The 27,930-nt window shown below is 37.6% G+C and overlaps 1 protein-coding gene across 2 annotated transcripts in view; it reads right to left on the reverse strand.

Annotated features, from left to right (window-relative positions):
• SPON1 (spondin 1) overlaps positions 1–27,930 on the reverse strand; it is a 166,632-nt gene that overhangs the window by 100,516 nt on the left and 38,186 nt on the right. For both annotated transcript variants that reach the window (XM_025150570.3, NM_204851.2), the window contains exons 4-6: positions 13,330–13,403; positions 10,331–10,453; positions 5,903–6,051 (exon numbers count right to left, since the gene is read on the reverse strand). In XM_025150570.3, the coding sequence (XP_025006338.1) occupies positions 5,903–6,051; positions 10,331–10,453; positions 13,330–13,403 (346 nt within the window). The remainder of the gene's footprint in view (positions 1–5,902; positions 6,052–10,330; positions 10,454–13,329; positions 13,404–27,930) is intronic.

Below are 27,930 nucleotides of genomic sequence, written 5' to 3' on the forward strand. Positions count from 1 at the left end.
ACAGCTGCAGCATTGATAGAACAGCACTACTTTAAAATTATTTATCTCTAAGAATGGAAACATTGGCCAGAGGCCACTTTCACTTGGGGAAAACTGCCTGTTTCTGAGTCTGCCAGAGGTGGGCATGCAGCCAGAACACTGGCAAGGTGCTCAGCACAGGGAGGGAGAAGGGCCTCAGATTCTATGGCATAGCTACCTGCAACGTGCTCAAGTCAATTTGCAATTGTTCCCTATGAAAACAGTGTCCCAGCAGGAGTCTGTTCAGTGCTGACAACTTCCAGAAGCATTTTCCAATGTAAGTAGCTGAAGAGATTTTCTGCAGTGCTAGGTGCGCCTCAGCGTATAATAAATTAGACAATACGAAAAGACACCGTTAACCAAGCCACTAATTTGCTCAAGCTTTGACCCAAAGCTCAACAATATTTGTAGAGTACTCAAATGAGCACATATTTGTCTATGCATTTTTATTGGCTGACTGCATGAACCAGTAAAAGTGTGTCAAATCATTCAGGTTTTGTCCCAGGAAGTAATACATCACCTACTGATGTACATGACCTAATGATGAAAGCTCTGGCAAGATCTCATCGTGGGCTTCCAATACATGAAGGGAGCATATAAACAGGAAGGGGAACATGTTTATGAGGGTGGATAGTGATAGGACAAAGGGGGAATGGTTATAAACTAAAGACAGGGGAGGTTTAGGTTAGATATTAGGAGGAAGTTTTTCACTCAGAGGGTGGTGACGCAATGGAACAGGTTGCCCAAGGAGGTTGTAGATGCCCCATTCCTGGAGGCATTCAAGGCCAGGCTGGATGTGGCTCTGGGCAGCCTGGTCTGGTGGTTGGAGACCCTGCACATAGCTTGGGGTTGAAACTGGATGATCACTGTGGCCCTTTTCAACCCAGGCCATTCTATGATTCTAATATTTATTTGTCAAAGCTTAATTTTGCAAGAGCAACTTTAATGGCTCTTAGACTAAATTAAGGTGCTTTGTACCAATCAGAACCGATTTCTTTGAGAAATGTGTTTTCTACTATTTACAGGGATATTTTCACCAAAAATATTATTTTTTCTGACTTTTAATAAAAAATAATACATTTTTTTTTAAACCATTGACACTTAGTCTTTCTTTTTGGTATCTCATTCACATGTTTAGTTTTAAAGCTAAAATGTGATTAACGTGATTGCCAAACAGTTACACAACCAAAGCTTTTACAACATAATTTCAATTAAAGAATAGCTTTCTGATGGGAACACCCAGTGCCTCTTTTGTTTATGCAAACCTGCAAGCAAGATAAATTAAATTTTGTATTTTCTATGCTGTCGTCAAAAGAACACATGCTCAGAAAAAAGTTGATTTTCTTTCTTCCTTTCCTTTTAAAGAGCGAAGGCCTCGTAAATCACTACTGAGATAAAAGAAATATGAGGTTTTGTTTGTTTGTTTGTTCACTATGTTAATAGTCCGCAGATATATTAAAAAAGGCACTTTTAAAAAGTGTGTATTTTTGAAGCGAATGTTGTATTTTGACACATGCTGGTGTCATGTTTATTTGACTATGACTAGAAGAATGGCATGGCATTCAATATCAGCTCTGTTTCTTAGTAGAGAGGTAAGTGGTTATTATCAACAAGTACTAAAAAAGAATGCAGTTGTGATGAACTGTTTTGTTTGCTTGCTGGTTTCAAAGAAATCAGCACAAATTGGAAATCATCCTAATAAACTTCTTTTGGAATCTCTGATTAGAAGATGTAGTTCAACTTAGATGTGCTCTGAACCCCATTGTGTGAGCTGTTTTCTGGTAGACAGATTTCCCTTCATGATATTAACAGACAACAATTTCTTTTTTGGCAGAAATAAGTCATGAAATTTTTAGTATTACAAGGCGTTTCAAATTTTCTAATTACCAGAATGCCACAGGTTATTTCTGCAGCAATCACAACCTTCAAGTGCAAAGCCTTACTGTCAACCATAACAAGGGGTATCCTGCTCTCCAGAGCTCAAGTGTTCAATTTTTAGCTGTTCTGTCGAGCACTCAACTGAACCTCCCTGGTTGGTAGGATAATTTTAACTGCTATTAGCATACAGTAACAAATATGTAAAAAAATCCCCACAAAATTAAAATTTTGAGCCTGCTTCAGTAATCGGGAATACTTCAGTAATAGTTTGCCAAATGATATAATGGTGCAAACAATATATCAGAGATTCCTATTTGCAATTCAGGTGTTTTACTAGACAGAGACAGAAAAACCTAATGACCGCATTTTTATACAGACAAATGCAGTGCTGCATTACAACACAAACATCTAACTTGCTCTTCTAAAGGCCTGGAGGCAGAGTCAGCTCTAAGCTATAGCCACTAAAGACAATAGAAGTTATCCCGCTTGCTGACATTTCAGAGAGCATTAAACCAAATCTGTGGGGAATGCCATCCATGTGCCAGCAGGCAACGAGGAGAAAGTACCAGTTGTCTTTCCTGAAGATAATGGCAAGGTCCAGAATATTTTTTATCTTAGTTTACCACTAAAACATGTTTTAAAAATGACTTAGTATTTTTCCTAAATTACTCTTCCTAAAACAACTAAGCAAAACCAAATCAGTTCTCCTTTGAGACACTGAAACCAAGGGGAATAAGATTGTCACTGTTTTCACCTTGTTCTCATCTTGTTGCACCTGTCAACGATATAACATTGGGCATTACACTTCCATCTATTTTATACGCCTACATGTTTTAATCAATGTAATTTATTATTATTTTTTAAACAAAGCAGTCAGAATACAGATGCGAGATTCCCCTTTTCAAATTTTGTATTTGTTTCTGACCAAGTAGTTTTTCAACTGACAGATCTCAGACAAATCAGACTTTCTGAAAACCAAAATGTTGAGAAGTGAAATAATGGACATATTTCAGAGATACAAGAAGTTGGTGAATGTTCTTTTGTACACACCATTACTTTTCCATCCGTTGTTTGTTCATGAACAATCCCTGGAGCATAATGCATGAATTACCCTATTGTACACATCAATCACTTGACAGACTGTTTTTAGAAATACTTCTTTGTGCTCTGTTTTTCCCTTCCAATCTGCAACAAAAATTTTACCACAAAGATTGAGTAGTTCCTTTAATTTATCCCAGAGAAATAAACTATAAAGCAAGTAAATGATAAACTATAAAGCAAGTTTGCAGCACCCATGACTATCCATGCAAAAATATCAGAGTCTCTTTACAGTAACAACACAAATCAGACCATTCAAGGCATTCAGGGAGAAAAGCTGATGATGATTCAGCAGTCTGTCAAATGGGGAACAGAGGCGTTCACGCTTGAGAATCTTTTGTTAATGATACAATTGTTAGGGCACTTCTTAACAAAGCACCATTTAAAGAAAACAGCTTCATTAATTTTTTTTTTCTCTTTCATATGTGAATGTATATTTTTAGTAATAATGTCATCAAAATAAACAGATTTTTTGGGTCTCAATAAAACCTTAGAGAACGTTAAGTTTTGTAAGTACTTTCCTATGTTCTCACCTAATAGACTGCACAGCAAACATAGCAGATGCAACAGAGTTCTGAGCCCCAGGTGGAATATGAAATGGGAAATAGATCCGGAGGTTGCTTGGGAAGTGTGGGGAAGGAAATGACATTACCAGATTTCAAAGCAAGTAGAGAATATTGCAGTGAAAAAAAGTACAGAGAAAGAAACCAAAGCCTCAATGAACACCAACAAAATAGCTCTTCACATTACTAGCTCTGTTGTCAGGTTGTAGAACTTTACCTCAGTACTTCTCAAAAATATTAGTCGAGCTTAAGCATATTGAAAACAAACAGAAGGTCAAATAAAAATGTTATGGTGTGCATTGAGATGCTGCATTGCTCTAGGCAATATCCAGTCATAACATCAGCTCATTGGCTGAACTGGCATACAGTAAGTTCTAACAAGGGAAATGGGAATTGTTCAGGTTTGACACAAGCAGGTAGGCCAGACACTCAAAGGAACTGCAGCATTCACTAATTTCATGTGTGACTTCAGCAGTTGTGAGGTTCAGAGAACTACAGAATGGTTTGGGGTTGGAAGGAACAACAAAGATCATCCAGTTCCAACTCCCTGCTATGGGAAAGGACACCTCCCACGAGACCAGGATGACCAAATTCCCATCCAGCCTGGCCGTATTTGCAGCCAGTTAGCTACATTTTGTTCTCAGAAAGTCACAATCACCTCTGAACCAAAGCCAGTCCATAAGTCCCTCTCTTTTTTGCAAATGCATGGTGCATAAAGACAGAGAACACACTTTCTGGAAAACAGAATGAGTTGCCATTTTCATCTTTTCCATCTTACTTTCAAATTCCCTCTCTCTTCCACCACTGCTTAGCATGATCTTTCACAATTACCTCTCTACTTGCACTTTATCCTATACTCTTCCCTCCTCCCTGCTGTTTCTGTAGCAAGCCAAACTTTCTTACAGTTACACTCAGGTACACCAAATTCTCACTATAAGATATTTGTAAAGACTGTACAAAGTGCTCTGTTTTTTAGTACAAAGATAACAAGCCTTTGTTCTTAAGATATTTTTTTGATCATCATTGAAGTGTGAAGAACTATTTTCCAATCTCATGGTATTTATTGTGATTTTGGTGAAATCTGTGCCTTACCAAAAAATGAGCGTTGAATTACTGAAAACCAAATACATCATTTCTTTAAAATTTCAGCCATTTTGAAACCTTTAATTCTCAATAAGTTTGGCAGAAGCAGAAAGTGCCCAAGAATTACATTTAAAACAGTACATTTCAATTAAAGATTAAGTCTTGCCACACGGTGAAAATAAAGGTGAAATAGCGAAGCAGTCCCATGAAACATCAAAACAACAGCATACTTGTTGTCCCACCTGGTTCAGGAAACAGGAATGAGAGAAAGGGACTCTAGCAAATCAGGTCTGTCTTCATCTTTTCAGCCTTAACTTCCCTTACTGAATGCTGTTTCCAATTGGCACCTGTCTCGTCTGTATACGGTCATAAGCCAGTTGGGACAATTTCTTCTTTCTCTCCTATGTGGTGCAATCATAACTATATACATTATACGTATATTTACCCCTGTGAATATTTCCACATAAAATTATACATATAGCATTATTATATGTGCTAACATCTTCTCTCTCTCTTGCTCTCTCCCTCTCTCTCTCCCCCTCTCACCGATGAGCTCTATTTCTAGTGAGTCCTTGAATCTCACGGAGGCAGACATTCTAATAACAATCATCGCTATACCCCAGCATACCTTATTTGGTTGCTTTCTACTTCATGTAACAAAATGAAAATCATCTATAAACTATTTGAAAGATTGATTTCTGCTCAGCTAACTCAATCCCCTGTAGGATGATATACTGTAAAGGCTCTTTTGCCCTTAACCATAAACCTGTTTCATCAAGTTTTATTAGTGCAATTATGTAAAGTCTTCCTACTCAGCAACAAAAATTACCTTACTCTCCTGTAAGAGCATTTCTAACTTGGATGAATCTGCAGCTAACTGCAAATAAGATATGTACCAGAAGAAAAAAAAACAACCTATTCATATTAAAACATATTATACACCAAAGTTCACCACTTCAAAAAGAAAAATGGCATGCTGCTTGCCATTTTTAAGTTTTTCCTTTGACAAATTCTGTGTGTTTTTGCGATTAAGAAAAAAAAAAAAAACCAACGCATTTTACTCACATATTTCTAATTTATGCCTTGAATAACACAGGTATCTTCTAAGTACATAACACTACAACTTACTTGTCCTTTCAGAGACCAAAAAAAAAATCTCAGAGTAAGAATGAGTCTTTAAAGATAGACAGCTTGCTTGAGCTGCTTGACTGAATCTAAAGTAGGATGCATTCTTTTTGAAGTATACATTAAATTACACCTACTTGTTGTCGAATTTCTTCTTCCATCTTGACTGGGGATCCCAGCTCTGCAACCTGCTTGACACCTTCACTAGCATACCCTCCATACTCCCAAAGGATGTAGTTCTTTGAGTGAGAGCTACCAATGATCGCAGACCAATGGTTGGTGCGCCCTTTCAGGAAGAAAGGAAGAAAAAAAAAAAAGGGAGAATTAAGACAGCAATAACATATTCATTCTTCTAACATTAACACTTGCTACCATCAAAAGAGGCTCAAACTCAAATTCCTAATCTATTATTAAAGTGAAGGGCTTCAAGTCCCCAGTCCTCATCGGTACCAAACCTCTGCATGTGCTGCATGCTGTCGGTTCTTACTACATCAATACATCTCATCTTTAGAGCACCAAAATAGTCAACTACAGAAATACAATATAATATGTTAGTAATTATTGGATATAACACAGACAGAAACGAAAAGAAAGATAGGACAGTTGATCAAGCATCTAGCCAGAAAAGACTAGATATAAGCATGAGTATACAATCATTGAGTGTTTCAGCTTTTCATTTATATCTTTGTGCCGAAACTTTATCAGGAAGAGATACAAAGGGTTTAGAGCTACAGACGTCCCTTGGCACAGCTTCCTGGCTAAAAAAAAAGAAGGAAAGTTTGTTTCCTATTGGCAAACTGTGCTCAGCTTTCCTTCCAAGAAACTTTTGAAATATTGGTATCAAATTGCTCTTATGAACATCCAGGTAGCTGTTCTTTCTGTTACTGCATATTGACATTATGCACACATGGTGCTGCCTCTTATTTTCTCCTCATCCATGAACAGTGGTTCCCACTAACTTAGGAAGGAAGTGAAGAAGTAAATTTTGGTGCTTCTGTAGCTGCTTTGTTTACTTGCCCCATTTTCCCCAAGTGTAAGAATTGCAGAGATAGGCAAATGGATTCCTGTCTGGTTTCTTGTCTTGTTATGCAGAAAAGAAAAAATGTTAAAGTTTAAGAAAAAAAAAATGTTAGAGAAGTCTGATGGAATTGAAAAGAGATCTGAGCAGAAAGGAGTCACAGAAGTCCCATACTACTAGAAATAAAAATGAATTCATTAAGTGTCAAATAGCACTCTGTAAAGATATCAGGTTAACGGAAAACGATGAGAAAATGAACTACTCACATAAGTAGACAGCCTGGAAGCAGTGCAAAGACCATAGGAGATCACGGAGACAGAATGACAAAGTGAGACAATATTTAACATTTTTCTTTGCAATGCAAAATGGAGAGAGGAGAGATAAAAACAGCTGAAAACCAGAATAAATGAATGAAAAAATGAATAATGAAGTAAACAAAAGGAATGCAAATTTAAAATGTGAAAAGTGCCACAATGAAATTGATAAAGACAGTGTAGAGAATTGAATAAAGTCAGATGCAGGAATATTATCACAGGAGAATAGAAAATAGATTAGGAAAAAGAAAAGAAAAACAATGGTAGGGAATAAAGTGAGAAAAGTGTAGCAAAAGCAGAATAGATGAGGGAAGGTGATCTAGCAGCACAGTGAACAGAGCATCTGCTTTTTCCCTTGGACATAAATAAACTCACTGAGCTCTGAATTATAGCAGGCTTGACATGTTGAGAGACCAATAAAGCTAATCAGCAATTATACCGTAAACAGGGAAAAAGAGAAACTAAACCCCACCACACCACTTTCTCCAATCAGAGGCTGTGTTGCTGCTTTCTTAATGCATAATCTAGTAATTGCTCCTCAAGCAGAGCCTTTTCAAGCTGCAGAGAGAAACTGTCATTCAGCTTCAGTGAAGGGACTGCCCATCCTCTCTTCCTAACACCCAGGTCTAATCCATCTCACTGCTCATAGGCAGCAGCTTCCCTGACATGCGCTAAGTGACACTGAAAGTGATGGCTCCATTTAGTCCCTAAAAAAAGACTTATTCCCAAAACATTTTTATGAAGTCTGGGAGACATTTGCAAATGTTTCGCTCTCCACTTTGAAAATTCTGTTTTTGTGAGAACAGACTACTTAATCATTTGTTAAATCTTTTCCTCCAAATGCAAAAGAAACTTCTAACCATGAAATAATCTGATCTGTCAGGCCACAGCTATTTTCTATCACTGGTCGGTCACTATCCAATTGCTAAGAGAGCAAACAGAATGCAGACAGCTTAACAATGGTGTTATTTTACTTCATTTTTGTATAATTCCTCAATTAACATGCATACATGCATATATATGTATTCTCTGACAGGTTGTGCAGATGAAATCATAATGAAGAATATATATATATATATATAAAGAAAAGAAACAAAATTTTTATGATTGGCTTTCTATTTCAGCCTCACTGTCAGTATAAAAATAAAGCAGGTATTTTTTAGAATCACAGAATAGCTTGGGTTGCATAGGACCTTAAAGATCATCTAGTCCCAGCCCCCCATCATAGCATAACGGCTTTGCAAATGATAAGGGATTTCCTATAGTCCATCACAAATAGTACTCTAATGTAACTACTGCACAAATTCAAATTTTTAAAGAATAATGTTAATTTCCATTTTTTATATTGCTACATCTGGATAAAGGATCTTACCACCTTTTGGGAATTTCAGTGCAAAATCTTACCAGCAGTTTTTACTCAGACTAATCCTACTATATTATGTGGCTGTTTTTTTCACAGAATCATAAAATACCCTGAGTTGGAAGGGACCCACAAGGACCATCGAGTTTAACCCCTGGCTCTGCACAGGACCGCCCAAAATCCAAACTCTGTGTCTGAGAACGGTGTTCAAATGCTCCTTGAATTTGGACAGTTTGGGGCCAAGCCCACTGCCTGGGCCAGTCTGTTCCAGGGCCCAACCACTGGTCCCTGCTGGCTCAGATCCAAGTTGCAGTTGACCAGAACCCTCAGATCGTCTGTACACAGAGCCAGGGCTGTCCCATCTCAGCTGCAGAAATTGAATTCCATGTGGTTGGTGATTGCCCAGACCTCAATTTGTCAGGCTCTCCCTCTATGGCCTCTCCGACTCTGAGGGAATCAACAGCTCCTCCTAATTCAGAGACATCTGCAGATTTACTTAGTGTACCTTCCAATTCCTGCATTCAAGTCAACGATAAGAACTTTAAAGAGAACTAGCCCCAAAACAGAGCCCTGTGGAACCCCAGTAGTGACTGATAGGTAGCTTGGATGGAACCCCATTGACTATAACCCTTTGAGCTAGACCCATCAGCCAGCCCCTCAGGGCATTTTTCCATCTATTACATCACTAAGTCACAGTAACTTCATGGTTTTCAATCATTTTCTATTTCCTATTTCCAGCCACTAGCTAAATCCATACTAACATTGCATATGAAGTGAGACAGTCAGCAGATATTTAAATCATGCAATAGCCTAGAAGAGCATTTCTGCAATTACTCACTTCAGCTTATTTCATCTCCTGCGCATTGTGCTGACAAATAATATTTGAACAATGGTACTGTTCAACTTAAAGTGTACTAAATAATCAATGTAAGCAATATTGCTTAAACTATCAGAACTATGAGCTGATACACAAACCACATTTGAGTTATCTGATGGTACTCTGACAGTAAGTAATAAATTTTAAAAAAGAGACATAAAGAGACCACATAACAAATATCAGCCACAGACAACCTAACAAAGTTTAAAGACCAATAAGCGTGACTCACATTCTCAAACCATATCCTAGCCTTTACTGCTACAAACTGTGCAGTAAGTAAAGAAAGAATAAACACATAATACACTTTTTTGTAACTTCACTATTTACAGTTATTTGGATTATTACACTAAAAATAATGACCCCATAGACAGGATCTGATAGACAAAGCTCAGAATATATATTTTAGCTGTATAATCAACTTGCAACATTTTGAGAGTATGCTAACATCTAAATATCTAAATAACATCTAAATAACATCTAAATATCCAACCAGTCACCTTGGCAGTAAGATACAGGGCTCAGTGAATTAACTAGAATCTTTCAGAGGTTTTGAAAGAAAACAATACTGAGTTTTGGCTAGATTAGCATGGTTGTAAACATGGTTGTAAATTTTAGTGTCCTGCATTTTAGCCCATGTTTTTCATTAAGTCTCATTTCCTAGCTGTACATGATAATCCAGGCTAAGCTTTCAGTAAGAGAAGAAGCAGAAAGAAAAAAGAAAAAAAGGAAAAAGGAAAAGAAAAAAAAAGGTAATGTCTTTATAAAGAAACATCTTTACACCTCAAAACATCAGGCAAATCTCTACAGTTCATTTGTAATTTATAGCATTTATGGAAGGATCCATAGATTTTCAATCCTGAACATAAGCAGTACTGCATCTATGTCATAATTGGCCCTGGTGGGGTGTTAACTAAGTAACATCATAGCAATCTCCAAATATCTACACCGTGTTTGTGTGGTACAACAATATTAAGAAGAAAAAATAATGATACTCACGAGGAAAGTCTTTGGGATGTGTTTTTTCCGACCAATTTCCATAAAACGTTAGCCTGTATTTGGCAGTTCCACAGGCACAGCAATCTAATATTGGTTTGTCAGTCACACCTTCAGAGGCTGAATCTGAAAAAGCAGTAATGAAAGTAACTACTGAAAAGGGTTACAACTCAACAGCAACAGATGACAGCAAAGTTGACACAATAAGTACTCCAGCAAATAAATTTGAATTACATTTACTCATGGTCATTAGTTTTTAATGTTAGGATTCACAAAAGTAGAATCCTGAAGCAATTGGTTTGGATTTATGGGTGAATGCTATGACTCATCGTAAATATGAAGGCACCATTACAATTTTAGTTGTTTTCAGATTCAAAACAGGTTCATTTCTGGTTCTTATCTGTTGTGGTCAAAACCTTAGCAGATCTGAAAATACAGTAGACTGGAACTTTCTAGACAGCCAGACTATGTAAGTTCTTCAGTGGGATGCAATAATCAGCTGCAACAGCTCCATGCTAATGCCTCAGCTGTACTCCTGTACGCACAAAAGAGAAACAGATTTTGCATGCACACATTTTGTGCTCACAAATCATCCCCTGTTCTGGTGTGAGAAACATATAGCGATTTTGAACGATGCAGCTGAGATCCAACCAGTGCTGCCAATGAACTCCAGTAGCTCTTCTGACTACTCTCTACGGTGTTTTTTTAACAAGACACATGGAATAGACAGCAGGCTACATGAATGGCTTTGCCATGGCACTGCAATCATGCTACTGTCTTTCTCAAGGATCCTTCAGCCTTCCAATAAATGATGAACAACACATTCCTGCACACATGATGGTGAAGAGAATACAGAGGCAGAAATATCATGTTACGACTACTTTGGCAAATTCTTTCTGTCCCTCAAAAAGACTTTATAGCAGCATGGGTCATGATCTACATGAAGAGCTTGAGCTTACAAATAATTGAGTCCTAAAATGTACAGATTAGAGGAGGCTATCAGATGTGAAACTCAAAGCCAAAGCCCAAACCTAAACCTAACAATTTAAAACTAATCCATGTCTTCAGCACTCTATTTTAGTTAGTTAGGACACACTCAGGAAAAGAATTGGACAGCAGTAACAAGTCATTCTATTATCTGTAAAAGGAACCTTAGGACGTAACCAAATTGCCTCTTGTGTGAATTAAAAGAAGTCTTTCTGAAGTTTCCTAGTTTTTTTCCCAATAGAATCAGCTGTTCCCACCTATTCTGGAAAGATATATACACCAATTGTAGAACAACTTGGCCTGTAACTGCAAGGTAAATCTTTTGTTATTAAGACAACGTACTTCTGTACTTTCCCTCATTCAGTGTCTTTAGGTCAGAGCTCAATAAATAAACTCCCCAAATTGCCAATAGCTTTCTTCTTATCTCATGTCTTATCTAGACTAGAACAACAGTGGTGCTGAAGAAGAAAGCTGAAGTTTTCTGGCTGTCCTTAATATTTTATGCAGGTAAGATTTAGCACTTCAACTAGATTGAGTAGTTGGTGATGGGTAAACACACCTTCCGCTATCAGAACTCACCACAGACAGCTCAAATTCTCCAACCATGAAGCTGTTATTCAAAAACATGGCAGAAGTTTAGAAATACAATTTTGACATAACTTGGCTTCCATTGATTACATTTATTTTGATTCCTTATCCTCTATTCAACAGTCCTACCTTTTCTCCTTTCTTTCCAGAAGTAATAACCAAATTGTTGTTTCTTCTGGTGGCTTTTTACATCAGGTTTGCCACCAAACATGCAATGTTTTTAGAAAGTCTAGCTTTTTGTTTCCATATTTGAAATGGCACAAAACACTGACAAAGAGGTTTCTTGATGACAGTCAGGGATTCCACATTATTAAATACAATTCATTGCTTCACTGGCACACATTCAGTTCACTAAAAATGAAGGACAGTGTGGCAGATACCTTAAAAAAATGTTGTTTTTTTGTTTTGTTTTGTTTGTTTTTAATGTAAAACTAAAGAAAAACCATTCGAAACTTGCAGGGAGAAGAAATAAGAATTACCCCCATAACAATAATCTCTGCACCTCTGCACAAAGTTATTACTTTTCAAGGAAATGTGGGAGTTTTCTCCTGGAAAGAGTTAAACTACATGATCTGGAATTTAAATCAAAAGAATATGTGCATGTTAGTATCAAGGGAGTAGTCCGTAGTGGCTACATAGGCCTTAACACCACACCCTCCTCCTGCAAAAATGGAATATCTCTTTAAAGGTGAACATATATTCCTAATATCTGCACGTATTCCTATATGAAGGATACTCATGTTTACTAACAGAAGCAACACAATCTGCCAGCAGATTACAGAACGTAAAGGTCACTTTCCATATTTGCTTTTATAACAGATTGTATTTATTTACAGCTTGATTTAAGAATTGATAGAGGATTCCATAAAGCCCCTGAAGAATTTCAACATACAATTCCCCTTAGTTTCCAGAGGGAGTTTATGGCCTGATGTACTTCATAGAATTTCCTCCAAAATACGCAAACATTGCCATGACAACCCTGGTTCAAAAGAAGTAAGAATGAAAATAATTACAAAGCACAGAAGGAGAATTGGGAGACTGTGGTTATTTGAACTAACTTCACTTGCATGACCTTTCTGGGGAGGAGGAATTTGCATATGCAGAAACAAAGTGTACTTATCAAAAGACAATTGCACTTCTCCTTCATTTCTCATGCAAATTTTAAATCTCTCTGCTATGCTCAAGTTTAGGAAAGGTTGAAATAGCCCGAGCAACAGGTTTCACACAAGGTAAAAAGGAGCAAGTGTCACATTTAGGTGAAAGCAAGAAAGACTGTATGAGAAACAGTATGCAATGGAAGGAAGAACATCACCCAGTTAAGAGAACCTAAATTTCAAGCTATATGAAACCATTCAAGGGATCAAAATTTTAATTGGATATAACAAGCTAGGAGAAATCAGCAGAACGTGACAAGGAGATCACCTTACCTTGTTCACAGATTCTTTTGGTGAGAGAACCCTCGTCCTGAAAATAAATAATGCGCTTCTGCACAATACTGGCTCTACAAAGAAAGAAAGGTTGAAATATGTTTATTGCTTAAAGGAAAAAGAAAGTGCATGATAAAGTAGCAAAAGGGCAGAACTAGACTGCTAAAACCTAGGCATAGTTTCTTCCTCTGACAATACAGATAGTAGTAAAGCTAGGATTTTTATTATTATTATTATTTTTTATCAACTTGCATTTGAATTGCATTACGTTTTGCAGAAACTTGGATTGTTGTTATCTTTACAGAAATTATCACAGTTACGTGGCGAGGATCTGTGCTTTTGAAATGCATGATGGTCAACTGAATATTCAACAAATGAAAGTACTGAAATTATAATCAATTTCAGAAAATCGCACAGCTAACTTAAGCAGCTGTTTGTAGGCAATTCCTTTGCATTCTGAACAAATAAATACTTCTGATACATTACAGAAATTCGGTGCAAATATGATTTTTAAGAAGTTTTTTGCTCTATCTCTGGAGGCGCTCGAGGTCAGGCTGGATAGGGCTCTGTACAGTCTGACCAGGTGGGTGCCAAGGGGGTTGAAAATGAGTGGTCCTTAAGACCCCTTCCAACTCAAACCATGAAGTTAAGATGCAGAGCTAGCATAACCTAAAGTCTGCAGAAAAGCACTTTAATTCAATCTAGAATACTCAATTAATACACATAGTTCAAACAAAATGCAGTTTCATAAGCCTCGCTTTAAAGGCAGGGTAAGGGGAAAGAGTTGTTGAATCAGAAAACGGTACAGGGAAAAACAATTAGTGTGCAACTTTTTATTTTACAGATGGAATTGTATACACAAATTTTTTTTAATATCCCATCTGAGAGATCATAAGCAGAATTTTCTGTCAAGTACCTTCAAATCAGTAAAATGCTATGTTCTTTTTGCAGACTAGCATCCAACACGGAGCAAATATCATAAACAATAATCAGTTGGAACGGCTCAGGCAAACCCCTTCCAACCCTACTTAAATGTAATTAGATTCTTAGACTATTTTATAATTATAAAATTTCATTTACATGCAAACTTTGTGGCTTAGCTGCTGGAAAATAGGTAGAATTGGGTTAAATTCAGGAACATTCTTTGTACATAGTTTCCTGAGGAGAACCTGAGCTGGAATCTTCTCTTTGTTTAGTAGTATGGGAGCACATTCTTCTGACAACCCTTTGTACCATCCCTTGAATACCATTATCACGAATTTAGCACAGCAGCTCTTGCTGCAGTATAATGGAAAGCAGTTAATAAGAGGGTCCAGTCAGGGACCTAACATTCTAAACAGTAAGAGTCAGACTCTTGTCTTACCTCAACTTTACAGTCAAATTGATCTCTCTAGGGTTATTTTTCACTTCTGACTACTGAAGTAAGAAGAAAAATCACTGTGTCTGCTTAAAAGTGTTGGTGGAGTTAAGTCTGCTTTCTTTGACAGTGTTCCACCCCACAACTTACCAAAACTAGATGCAGTTTTGCTGTGTTTTTCTTTCCAAGATACAAGCTCAGAGTACGACAGGAAGGAATACTTCATTTCACAGATAACCCACCCAGTACAATAACAGCATTTTTTAAACCTGTTAAAGCTAGATCAAGCTTTACAGAAAACTACAGATTGTTTTTCCTTAGTAAGTTGGCATCTTGGAAAGGCAGATGTAGTAAAGGACTATACAGGCAACAGCCAAGGCTATGAAAAAAGCAGTGTGAAACAGAATGGAGCAGATCCTCCTGAAGGCCCTACTAAGGCACGTGGAATGTAAAGATGAGGTGATTGGTGGTAACCAGCATGGTTTCACCAAGGGTAAATTGTATCTGATAAATGCAGTGGCCTTTTATGAGGGAGTTACAGTGGATAAAGGAAGAGCAACTGACGTAATTGACCTTGACTTGTGCAAAGCGTTTGACACTGTCCTGCATAACATCCTAGTCAACAGACTGGAAAAAAATGGATTTGATGGATGGACAACTCACTGTGTAAGGAATTAGATGGATGGTCACACTCGGAGACTTGAGGCCAACAGCTCAATTTCAAAGTGACCAGCGATGAGTGGCATTCCTCAGGGATCACTGATGGGACCGGTGTTATTTAATATCTTTGAAGGAGACATGGACAGTGGGATCAAGGGCATCCTCAGCAGGATGCAGATGTCACCAAGCTGAGTGGTGCAGCTGACACGCTAGAAGGAAGGGATGTTATCTATCCAGAGGGACCTGGACAGGCTTAAGAGGTGGGCCTGTGCCAATCTAATGAAGTCCAACAAGGCCAAGTGCAAGGTCCTGCACCTGGGTTGGGGCAATCTCAAGCAGAAATACAGGTCGGGTGGAGAATGGCTTGAGAGCAGCCCTGAGGAGAAGGATTTAGGGGGGCTGGATGATGAAAGACTCAATGTGAGATGGCAATGTGTACTTGCAGCCCAGAAGTCCAACCAGGCTCATTCCTCAACTTGATGTAACAGCACCTACTTCAAGCAGGTGGTGCACTAAATGAATTTCTAAATTATCTTATGATCCCATGCCTTAAATATCATTTTAAATAACAAGTTTTTCAAAGCTTACTGCCTAAAAGTCTAAAAGCACCCACACTTAAAAGCTGAACAGGCAAGAAATCAGCTTGCTGGTGAAGGAGCACCCAAATCTGTTGATCAGAAACATTATTTTATTTCATAAATAGTTATTGTAGAAATAAAATTGAAATTGTTTGAAGCCTGAAGTTTGCTTATTTTATTCATTTTGCTGCAGTGTGAAATATGATGGGAACAGTTCCTTTTCTAACAACAAAACCTTCTCAACTTTCTGAGTGGCTCTCTCTTCAGCTGGGTTTGAGTATATATGGAGCTAATAATCCAAATTAAGCCAATGGGAGTTTAGTTGCCAACTTTAGCTGAAAAAGGACCGATATATTAGATGGCTGCATAAATACCCAAAGCAGGCACACATTACATGTAGTTAGACGGAAATGGTATTAAATCACCTTTGAAATATTCACTGTTCTAATAATCATTTTCTAGACAGGAGACTGATCAAATGATCTGAACAGTATATTTGCCTATTTTTTATCACTATTTTTACCTATCTTTCAGTTTATTATTTTGACATCACTCTTATTCCTCAATAAAAGTTCTGATTTTGACTAAAGATGGAGTTTGGAGGCTTCAAAATGGAATGGCTGTCTTTTACAGAAAAGCAAGAAAGCTCTGAAGAATTTACACAAGGTACACATCTGCTTAGTCTACACAAATCATTGCTGGTATTTCTATCATCCAGTGCTGTCTGACCTTTTTTGGAAGGGGAAAGCTTTTCCCTTACATGTTAGCAGATTTAAGGGGACTTTTAATTGAGTTGTTTCTCTCTGTGACTATCGGCAAAATCATCTCAGTAAAATGGGAAAAGGGAAAACAGTTCTTCCATCGACACATCAGAGTGCCACTGAATAAGAAAGAGAAAAGAAACAAACATCTCCAAAATCTTCTCTAGCTCTCATTGTCTTCAAATGATGCTTTTCAGTAATTGTTAAAGCTTTTGCATCACATGAGAAAAATCATATGTATAATAAGCAAATTCATTTCCTTTTATTTTCATCCAGCAGCACCTATTTTTATTTCAAAAACAAATGTTACTCTTTCTCTCTGTTGTGTAGTTCTCTCAGCAAAATCAAGGAATATTTGGCAGTTTCTGTAATATTTGCTTTGGCAATATGACTTCGTAACATTGATAGATTGGATACAAGTAGGCCAATCTTTGTCCTGTCTTATTTATTCAGACCACATCTCAGCACAAGGAGGATGAGACCTGCCCTAAGAGACTTCCCTGGAATGAAGGCCCTCTCCAGCACAGCTCTGCAACTGTGCCATCCTGCTGGGAAAAGCTCTACTAAAGTCACGTAAATTGCATTTGGGATATTAAGAAACACAAAATATCACAAACCATAAAAATTCAGAGCAGCCTTGGGGGGATGTTGCAACTCATACCAAAAACTTTTGTTATTTCTTTACTTTTTCCATAGACACAGGTTTAGATCATCATCCTTACTCCTTCTGTCAAATCACAGCATCAGCAGAAATAACCTTACTTTAAAGTGTCTCTGTGGGTGTAATGATGTGACAAAGGTAGCACGAAAGAGGATCTACGAGAATTATTCCTATGACATTTTCAAACTTGCATCAAAAGCATTAAGTACAATATTAGAGATACATTTTACTAAAACAGATATTGCCAGAGCTGGTGAATATACACCATACGTTTCAAGGCATCTCCACTTTTTCCCTCTCTACTGCAGTTCTTACAAACCACATGCTTTCTTACAAGATATGTACCTCCAATGAAACACATGGAATATGTTTTCAAATAGTGTAGAGTCCAGCAAGTGAAGAAGTAGTCAGTGCGATGCCCATGACATTCCCTCACCCTTAACAAAATACAGTTTCCTTTCCAAGGATTTTGTCTTCTTTTTCCCCAAAAGTGAACAGCCACACTACTTTTCTGTGCTAATTTCTCTCTCTTTTTTTTTTTTTTTTGGCTCTGCATTGTAACACCTACAAATTCAGCAGTTTATACAGGCTCAAATTGTTGATTTTTACATGTGGGAAGAGAACTATTGGTGACACTCTTGTATTGCCAGAGGTTGCAGACCGTAACTGTGAGTAAAATCAGTGCTTGAGAGTATGTGATAACAGGCAAGAATACACTTTAGCAAACTTAATGGAAAAGTAAGTTGGGTAGATTAGCGGGAAAAAAAAAAGTACCAAGAAAACCCACTGATATTGAGAAATAATAATAAAATCCTAGACTGCCAACAAGAAACTTTGCCTGCTCAATTTTATTTATGAGTTTACTTTGTCTTCCCCTTCCAGCCATCAAAGCTATTTTCTTCAATTATTCCATTCTTAACTGAGTTAATTACATCCCTGTAAGTTCTTTCCCACCTCAGAAAGCAACCAAGAACTATCTTTTGTGTATTTTAACCAAGAACTATGAATTATACTTTACAAGATGTTTAATGAGGCTTCAAAATAATATTCAGTCTCACTGGAGAAAAAGCTCCGTCTACACCAGAAACTAAGTTTGTCATCAGTCATCACTGACAAGGGTCAGTACTCATCTAAAGTTATGTCTTGATATTTAACTTAGAAAACTTAGGAGTTACCACAGGTGTGGGGTTTTTTTTAATGTTTGTTTTTTAAACTGTATGCTCTTAGCACAGTTTGAGCAAGCCAACCTGACCTGATGTTTGATTTTGGATAAACATGGTAGTATTAATGTCAAGGGTATCACTTTTCCCACATTTGCATTTCTGCACGTGATGATTGTCTTTTCTGTAGTAGATTAGTCAGCTGATAGAACAACAAAAGCTGCTTACTTCTAAAAAAAACATATTCAGCGAATACATATATACCAGAGTATCCCTCTTCAGTTTTATTTTTAAGCATTTCACCCACACTGCCAGAAAACAGATTTGAGCAAAACCACACAGCAAGAACCAAGCACACTAAACTCATCCTACAAACAGATTCTAGCTTCACAAACCTTTCATTCGTCCTTCATATCATACTTAGGTATACCACCATGCGCATATGTGGAAGCTCACTGACTGCAGGACTGATCTGGACATCATAGAGAATACAACAAAAAACTCCAAGGGAAAACATAGCTGTATATGCTGCAACGCTGTATTTGTTCTCAGAAAATCTCTCTGTTCTTTGCTTGAATGCTCACAGGACATAAATATTGAATTTCAAATCTTCAGAATAGAAACTAATAGTGACAAAATCATTTCTGACATGTATGCTACACCACTTACTTGCAAGATTTAAAAAAAAAAAAAAGGAAAAGAAAATATCAAAAGTTGAAAGAATGAGTTAATATCAAAATGAAAAATTGAAACAAAAAACCCACGTCAAGCATGGTTTTATTTTTGCTCTAGAAGTCCACGCGAGCTGTATAATGCTCATCCACCAGCACAGGGAACTCAAAGACTTAATTCTTCTGGACACTGAAAAGAAGCAAGGGAAGAAAAGAAAATTACGCTCCCACTTTCAGGGCTGGCAGCTTGTTTCACCTACCATGACAGCACATCGCAGAAGACGAACTACATTACGATGTTACTCCAAATGAACTGCTACAAAACTATGGTGATTGAAACCCTCCCACATGTCACTCCTCACCAGTCCTCACTACAAAAAATTTTTCACCATCACTGCTAGACCTCTGTTGATTTTGTCATTAATGGCACAGTATCATGCACACGTAACCTGTCACAATATTCCTACTCTGGACCTCTCCCTCCACCCACTCCAGGTTGGGGGATTAAATATTTTTTCTTTGTTTTTGTTATTATTCTGGCTTTTTGTATTGCAGTAACAAAGCAAAATGAGTAAAAATTAAACACACCCATGAGTGCCCAGTTAACAAAGATTGAAAAAAATCTCAAGGCTTTAGAAAAATTGTTCTGAATCTTTAATATTCTCAGGGGATTCAGGAAAGAAGTAAATCAGCAGATCCTAACAAAATATCAGAGCTGTCAATTCTCCAGCCATTGTTTTAGAAGAGGTCTCCACTAGCAATATACCAAAGACATACTGCAATGACTAAATCATTTGCTTGTACAGACAAGAATGGTATATCAAGAGCAATATCCTAATCAAGTCTCCCTCCGTGTAAAATAGTGAATTCTGGGTATTCAGTTGCAGGAATCCAGTTGGAACACATTTATTTGATGCTTTCCAAGTTCAGAAAAATAATCTACTCGGTTTAGCTCACAGGAGTCTCAAGGTTAAAGCACCACAATTGATGATAAATTAATATCCACTGAAATTAATTGATATTAAAGCACTTAGTAAAGCCTTCTTAAGAGGCACTTTAACGTTATAAATGTATACATCTAGAGAAGTTTAATTCTGATGTGGCTCCAATAGCACTTGAGGTTAAGTCTGACACCCCAAATCCATCCTAACTGGATCTGGAACCACCAGAAGAAAGAGACTTACTGTTTCCTTACTGCAGCTGAGCCAGAGACTTCAGATTTCAAGAACTAGTACCTTTAAAAACTGAGCTTCTCCTAGCTCAGTTCTAGCTTAGCTTCTCTAACATTTCCACTGACAGCTGAAACTGAAGCCCACTGAACAGTCAGACACGTGATGCCAGGAGATACTGGCTGTTTACACTGGAAGATATAAATGCAGAGAAAAGAAAGAACCAATATAAATAGGAGGGTCAAGATCTGCAACCTTTCCACCTTCTCCATTCTGAAGGAAGAGTATGTGGGAAGAAGGCATTTTCAAAATGTCCTTATGAAATAGCTGAAAGACTGTGCCACTCACGTGACACATAATTACCAAAGAATTACCACATTAATCCATGAAACGACTCTACACAACTAAGGAGATTTTCATCCAGCTCTTTCTCTTACTTTTTGTTCAAAACCTGTTACAACAAGCCTGCAGCTGAGAACAGTGTTAGGGCAGCATCTTTAGCTTATAGTTTTTATTGTCGGGGGTAGGGGGTTAAGATAGCTGGAGTAAGGATTTGTAGCAAATATTGTTGCTAAATGTTGGTACATAAATCGCTGGAGAATGCAACAGCAGGGAGCCCATACAGAGGCATTCGGTTCTTCCTAATTCAGTTCTAAGCATGCCAAATTCAACACATCCTTTTCACGTCTGATTAGCTGCTCCACCAGTAGCATTTTTTCTGCAATACTTCCAGAGAACAAGCTGGTCCGAGTCATCTATGAATACATAAATACATCAGTAGCAGAGCTGCATTACTCAACTTATAGCTGGGAATGCTTAGCAACTATTTGGACAATACAAAAACCAAACATTCACACCGATTGCTTTTCTGTTGTGATCCAAATAGATGCCTCCTCCAGAGTACACTCTACCAGAATCATTGACAGGAGACAAGGAGCTTCCAACATTTCTGCTGCTCTATAGACATTAATATTAACAAACCACAGATTAACCTCAGAAACCTTCAGTAATCTCATCTCTTTGACTGCGCCCTAATCAATATGAGAGCAGAAGGTCAACACTCAGTCATTTACAACCACACTACACACAGGATTGAGGAAGATTTTACAGGATTTCAGCAGAAAATTACAGCCCAAATTGTGTTTGGTTTGCTAACGAAATTTCAGTGTATGGATGGCAATGGTGTTAAAGGGCATGCATGCCTTGAATTTGAATGGGACAAAATGGAAGAACACCTCAAAAGCAGGTCAGCTCAGTAGGGACAGCAATAATCCCTGAAATTTAAACAACCAAAACTGACTGTGATTTCACCTGATACAGATTATTGTATGAAGGGAATAGGATGCTGGACATCTGACCAGGTAGAACAGGATAAGAAGCTGCGCAACGGAGATCATTTTGACAGAGGATTGGTGCAAAGGAAACTTAAAAGCAGGGGAATTACCATGGAGATCAGCTGCGAATAAGACATCCAAAATCTCAAAGGAGCACAAGTAGTGAAGCTGAAAAGGGTGATAAGGCAGACTCAGCAGCTGAAGGGGCAGCAAACCTGGGACAGAGCAGGAGATCAAACATAGCAGACACAAATGGGGGTGCTACTTCAGATGCGTGTATGGGAAAAAAGTAAACTGAAAATGTGTCTGAGGTTGTTATCCAAGCAGTGCAATTTGAACTTTTTTAATAGCCTGATTAGATTTGAAGCATGGTGAGCAATAAATCTGATCTTCAATCTCAGATTTTTGTGGGTTTGGGTTTTGTTTTTTAGGTTTGTGTGTGCATGTGTGTGTGATCTTTTATCAATTAATATATATTTTTAAATAATTGGCAGCCATTTGCTTCTAACGTACATTGAAAAAGAAAAAGAGACAGAAAAACCACACTTTAAAAACTGAAAACACACAGTTTAGATGCACCGATGCTGAGGCTGGTCTGAGAATCTAGGTGTGTGCTGCAGCCTTATTTTGCTGCTAATTGTGAGATGACCTTCTGTTGAGAACTGATCTTACTTCCATCAAAACCAATTACCAAATTCGATTTCACTTAATTAGATGAGAAGCACAGCTTTAATTCCTTCCAAGTAGCCTCTGAAAAATAGAAAATTATAAGGATATCACTTTAAACTTTGTTATTGCCAGCTGAAGTGTTTTCCTGATCTAGTTTGTGAAGAAAACACTTATCGGAGTATATCTGAAATTTGCCTCCTCTTCATGAGTTTGGCTTTACTTTATTTACTGGCCTGAACATTTCTAGTACCTTGTAAGTAGAGCTATGGGTGGCAGAAATATAGATTACTACTATAAAACTGACAGGAATGAAGAGCTATGCATGTTTCTTCCCTATACTGAAAATGGTGCTTTGCCCATGATTTATTCAGAAAAACTAGATAATGAATACTAACAGACAATTTATCTAAAGTAACAAAAGAATTTCTTTATGAGCTGTCATGAAATGGTGGCATCATCTCTGCAGTGCAGAGCATTTTTCTGCTTTGTATGAGTGCTTTGTCTCGTCATATATATAGGTTGCTCCAAAAGTAATGCCTCCTATTTAGTTCCATGGAAACTACAATAGATACAAAGAATATAATAGCACTATTCAATAGAGCAAATTCTCACCTACAGAACACATTTTTCAATGTAGTCACCACCACTAGTATGCATTTTCACCAGCGGTGAACAAGCGTCTGCATGCTGCACTCTTAACAATCTGCAGCAGCGGAGGTGATCCAGTGTCCCAGGCAACACTGCTGAAATGCACCACCCACCACCTCACCGTGTTCACATCCATTGGCTGGTCTCTACAAACGTTCAGCAAGTGTAAATGAATGACAATGAGTGCAAATTTTTCCACATGCAGGAATTCAATACCACCCTTCTGCTTCATCCACACTTCCATGTCTGAATCCATTCTGTCAGGCTGTCCCTCTGCTGCCATCTGTCACACAGCAACAAAATGGAACAGTACACTGATGGGAAGGTTCAACCTCTACTGCCATCCCACTGTCATTCACCTCTGATGTCATGGATCAACATCATAAAACAGGAGACATTACATGTGGAGCAGCACTCAGTTTATTTCAGCAAACAACTGCAAGGCAATTGCAGCACCGGAGAGTTGCTCCCCATGCTGCCTCCCTCCACTTGCAGAACAAGTGCATATTGAACCTTTGGAAAGAAATGTATGGGAAGAAGCACTACAACAGGTCATCCATAGGACTTAACTTGTTGGAACACAGTCAACGTATCACCAGGCTACATACACTGCGCAGCAAATGAGTGCTAAGTTCATTCTCCTCCAACAGAGACAATTCCTTCTTTAGACACACGACCCTATGTCCACAAGTCTATCATTTCTGCAGCAAAAAAAAAAAAACCCAGAAGCCACCAACAAAATCAAACGTGCTTTCTGGTGCACTGCAAAGCTTTACGCCACGTTCTGCCAGAGCAGTGAACAGACTGATTAACAAAGCCATTTCTGTGGGACAGCAGTGCAGAAGGCATTCAGAATGCTACAGTTGGGATAGTAGAGATACTTAACGCATATGTAATGAAGCAGAAAAGAGAAAAAAGTGAGTATCTAATTACTGCAAAGGACAAAAAGGAATGCTTCACCCAATTTTAATCCTCTTTCTTGGGCCTGCAAACCTTTTGAACAAGGGAGGATTTCACCAAGGTATTCTATCTCACATTACTTTGAAGCCTTTTTTACAACAGGCACAGGCTGGGCAAAATCATTGGCTAACAAAACTTAAGAAGGACCACATGTTACTTAGCCTTTCCATCATCTAATTTCCTCATTAATAGGCCCAACTTGTCCTTCACTTTCAATGATGTGAAATGAGAACACTATCATGCTACAGAGAGCAGCGTTGTGTTTGTATGAGATGGGGCTCAGCAGCCCCTAGTTTTATCCAAACAAACAAACAAACCCACCTGTCTCCCAGTAAATCATAGAACTAATTAAGAACTAATAGGGACATTTTAATCCACAAATAAAAAGGGTGCTTTTAAAATGGTATTCCATTTATTTTGAAGTAGACTACTGAATATAATAACTTCAGCCCCTGACATAAATCATTTCTCTAACATGAATTATGCATTGAGAAAGCTTAATTTCAGTTAATGCAATAAAAAAAATAGATTTAAAACATTCAATCAAAATTTATAAAAACACTCCCGATGTCTTCAACAGAGCCTCTGTTTTATGTTTTGAAAGGAAATCAAATTATGACTATTATTGTGACTATGATTATTTCTATTCCTTCCTCTCTTTGTCTCCCCTAAAAAAAAATTGACAATGGTACTGAAGTCAAATTAAACATCTGTTTGTAAAATAAACCAGAGTACTACTGACAGCTGCTGCAGAATGGCAAATGATCTACAGCTGCTGGGCTCCCAAATTAACAATGACTTTAATTTACCAGCAGCAAACAACAAGAAAATAGTGGAAACTTTTTTTTTTTTTAAATAATTAAAAGAAGTTCCTCCCACTACTTAAAAATTATGGAGACACAGACTATTAGAGACAGAGCCAGAAAGACTTCTGAATTTCCTGCTTTATCTCCTACTTACTGGAAAAAAAATTCAGACCAAATCAAATTTCAGTGCAAGATGAAGAATGAGAGCTTCCCTCCATACACGTGATAGTCCATTTGCACCTCTACTCCAAGATACAGAAATAGATGTAATACCTTTTATAGGATTTATTCTTCTTCAACACAGATTCTGTCAATTATATAACACTGCTGAATAAAAACATTTTCTTGATTTCTCATAGATCTTTCTAGATCTTCATGTATATGGATACATAAAGCTAGCAGACTTCTCAAAATGTCATGAAAGATACATATCAATTACATCAGATTTAGACAGCATGAATTTTTAGACTACAATGTTTGAATATGTAAAACAAATGAATTTAGTTTTTTTCAAGCTTAGAACTTAAGATTTTCAAGGTCAGTGAGGTTGTGCATATATCATTATTGTCATTAATAATGTGAATGATGGAATAGAGTTCCATCTGGCTGCAGACAACATCAAGCTGCAGTTGATTAAAATGCAAAGCAGTTCATAAATCTGAGGAGTTTTGAAAAAGCAGTAATTAAATAATGCTAAGTGCAAAGACCTGGTTTTAGATAAGAGTAATTATTTGCACAAAGACAGGAAGGAAAATGTCAGTGAGACAGAAGCATTTGATATCAGGATTAAGGTGTTCTAGCGGATGAGATGCATACAAGTAGGTGTTCCTCTTAAAAAATAGAAAGCTCACACTACCATGAAAGTGTTTTATGACTATGTGGAGTCACATGAGGTATGTGCAGAATTACAATGCTCACATGTGGGCACCACAAGTTGAGATTCTGATTTAGAGAAAGACAAGCATCTGCCATAAAATGAACCACAACGCTCAAGGACAAAAACTTGATATGCATTTTGAAGGTGCAGTGTTAAGTATTTAAAAGTACTATCATTCATAATAAAACCTACCCATATTACTCCTGCCCCCAGAGGGAAGGTGATGACCCTCTCCTCGCTGCACACACACCACGCAGGGAGAGTGCTACCAGCCCTACTGCAGCTCCATCCCCACTCAGACCTCTGAGACCTCTCACAACACAAAAGACTGGGCAGTACAAAAAAAAGCAGCCAGGCACCTCCATACAGTGCCAGCTCCAAGACCAGCATGATACTATTGCAAGTGCCTCCATCAGCTGGACATAGTAACATCTGCATTCAGACCTGGGAAAATAAATAACATAACAAAAGCAATATATACATATTGGTGGTTGCGGGATGTCCCTTCATTTATATAGCCCAGTTGAAAGAGGAAGCCTTTAAATAAGCTTGAATTCTCCACCTAATAGCAAGGGGATATACTTTCTCCACCAGCACTCAACTGCAGTGAAGCCAGCTGCTAACCCACTGAATCACTGGCTCTGTGGACGTATGAACTAACAGTCACAATCCTACGAGCTCTACAACTGTGTCTGCAAGTAAGCCCCACCATACACCAACAGCTTGAAGAAATGTATGCAGATTCACACACAGTACCATTTCCAGAATGATTGCTACCTATATAAGACAGCTGCTAGAGAACATGCACGAGGCAGTAAGCTGAGTATTATATCCAAGGGGCAGACCCACACAATAGTGCTGAAGCAAGAGAGCTTTGCTACAGCACCACAGCTGTCTGGAATATTTTGTCAATACAGACACTGATATACTAAATCTATAAAAGTTTTATTTGGAAGACTGCAGTTCTTTGAAATTCTTCTATTCTCTGTTGACCATACCAATTGCTAGCATGACTGAAAACAAAGACAACTTCATATGATGAAAAACAAACTGAAACAAACCAAACCAAGTCATATTTCCTCAAAAATTGTAAAATATTCCCCTGGACATGGTTCAGAAAATATTGCCACAAATGAACAGGAGAGAGATCATGACAAATACAATAGATTTTTACACATAGCCATGTTAACAAGCAATATTTACAGGTTTCAGGTTTTAATTTGATGATTGCCTAGGCAGAAATAAGTTTACAGTATCAATAAAGTAAGCAAGAATTTCTGTTAAATTTACTGTACAAATCACATCTGTTACCTGAGAAGTTGATTACTGTGTGAGCCAATCGGAGAAATGTTTGTTCTTTTCTAAATGGCAATGGAATATACCTTATCTGCACATAGCCAATATTTATTACATTAACCACTGATCTCAGATTTAGTGAAAACCATCAATTGCTGCAGGAGGAAAGATAATTACCACGTAGCAGTACTCTTCATGAGACCCACAGCAACTGACAGATTTAATCAGCGTTGATATTAACAAGATTCTCCGTGCCATGAAAATTTTAATATGTAACAAAATATTTACAAAATGTTCTTCCCTCTTGCTTTATATCACAGAATTCTACAAGCACTTGCAGAAAACTATCTTGCTTTGCATTGTCCATTAATTATGTGGTCCAACCTTTACTTACTCATAGCGGGATGTAAGAGCCCGCTGGACAGAGGCACTTTCTCCTGTGCCTAGAGATCTGGGGTTACCATTGGTCTGAAAGAGGTGATGGCAACACAACCAATAAACTTTAAATAAACATTTATCATCCTTTTTGTCAGTGGGGTAAATCACCCACTGAAATCCACATTTAAGATTTTCCTTGATAAACTGGATACATTTCCATTAGCTGTTTTTGTCGCAGACTGCAACAGCTGATACCTGAAAATTATTCATCTTCTCTTAGTTTGGAATGTGTGAGAACACTGCTCTGAAAAAAATTACAGCATCAAGCTATGATAAAAAATAAGCTATAACTGGACAGAAGCACTGATCTGGGGGATGAAAACCTCTGCTTACTTAGTTGTCAGATTTAAAAACAGAAAATGTGAATGTATTTCTGTTTTACTTTTGCTGAAAGAATAAATTAAGTATTACAATTTACATGTGTGGAAAAAAAGGTTTTGAAAAGAAAGGTAAAAATAAACGTCTTCAGACTCACTGATACAAAATACAAAAACAGTCAAAGCTCAAGCCCCCTGAAAATTTCCCTACTTCTATGCTATGATATGAACACTACCAG

Source organism: Gallus gallus, chromosome 5 (genome assembly GCF_016699485.2).
Source record: "Gallus gallus isolate bGalGal1 chromosome 5, bGalGal1.mat.broiler.GRCg7b, whole genome shotgun sequence".
Taxonomy (NCBI): domain Eukaryota; kingdom Metazoa; phylum Chordata; class Aves; order Galliformes; family Phasianidae; genus Gallus; species Gallus gallus.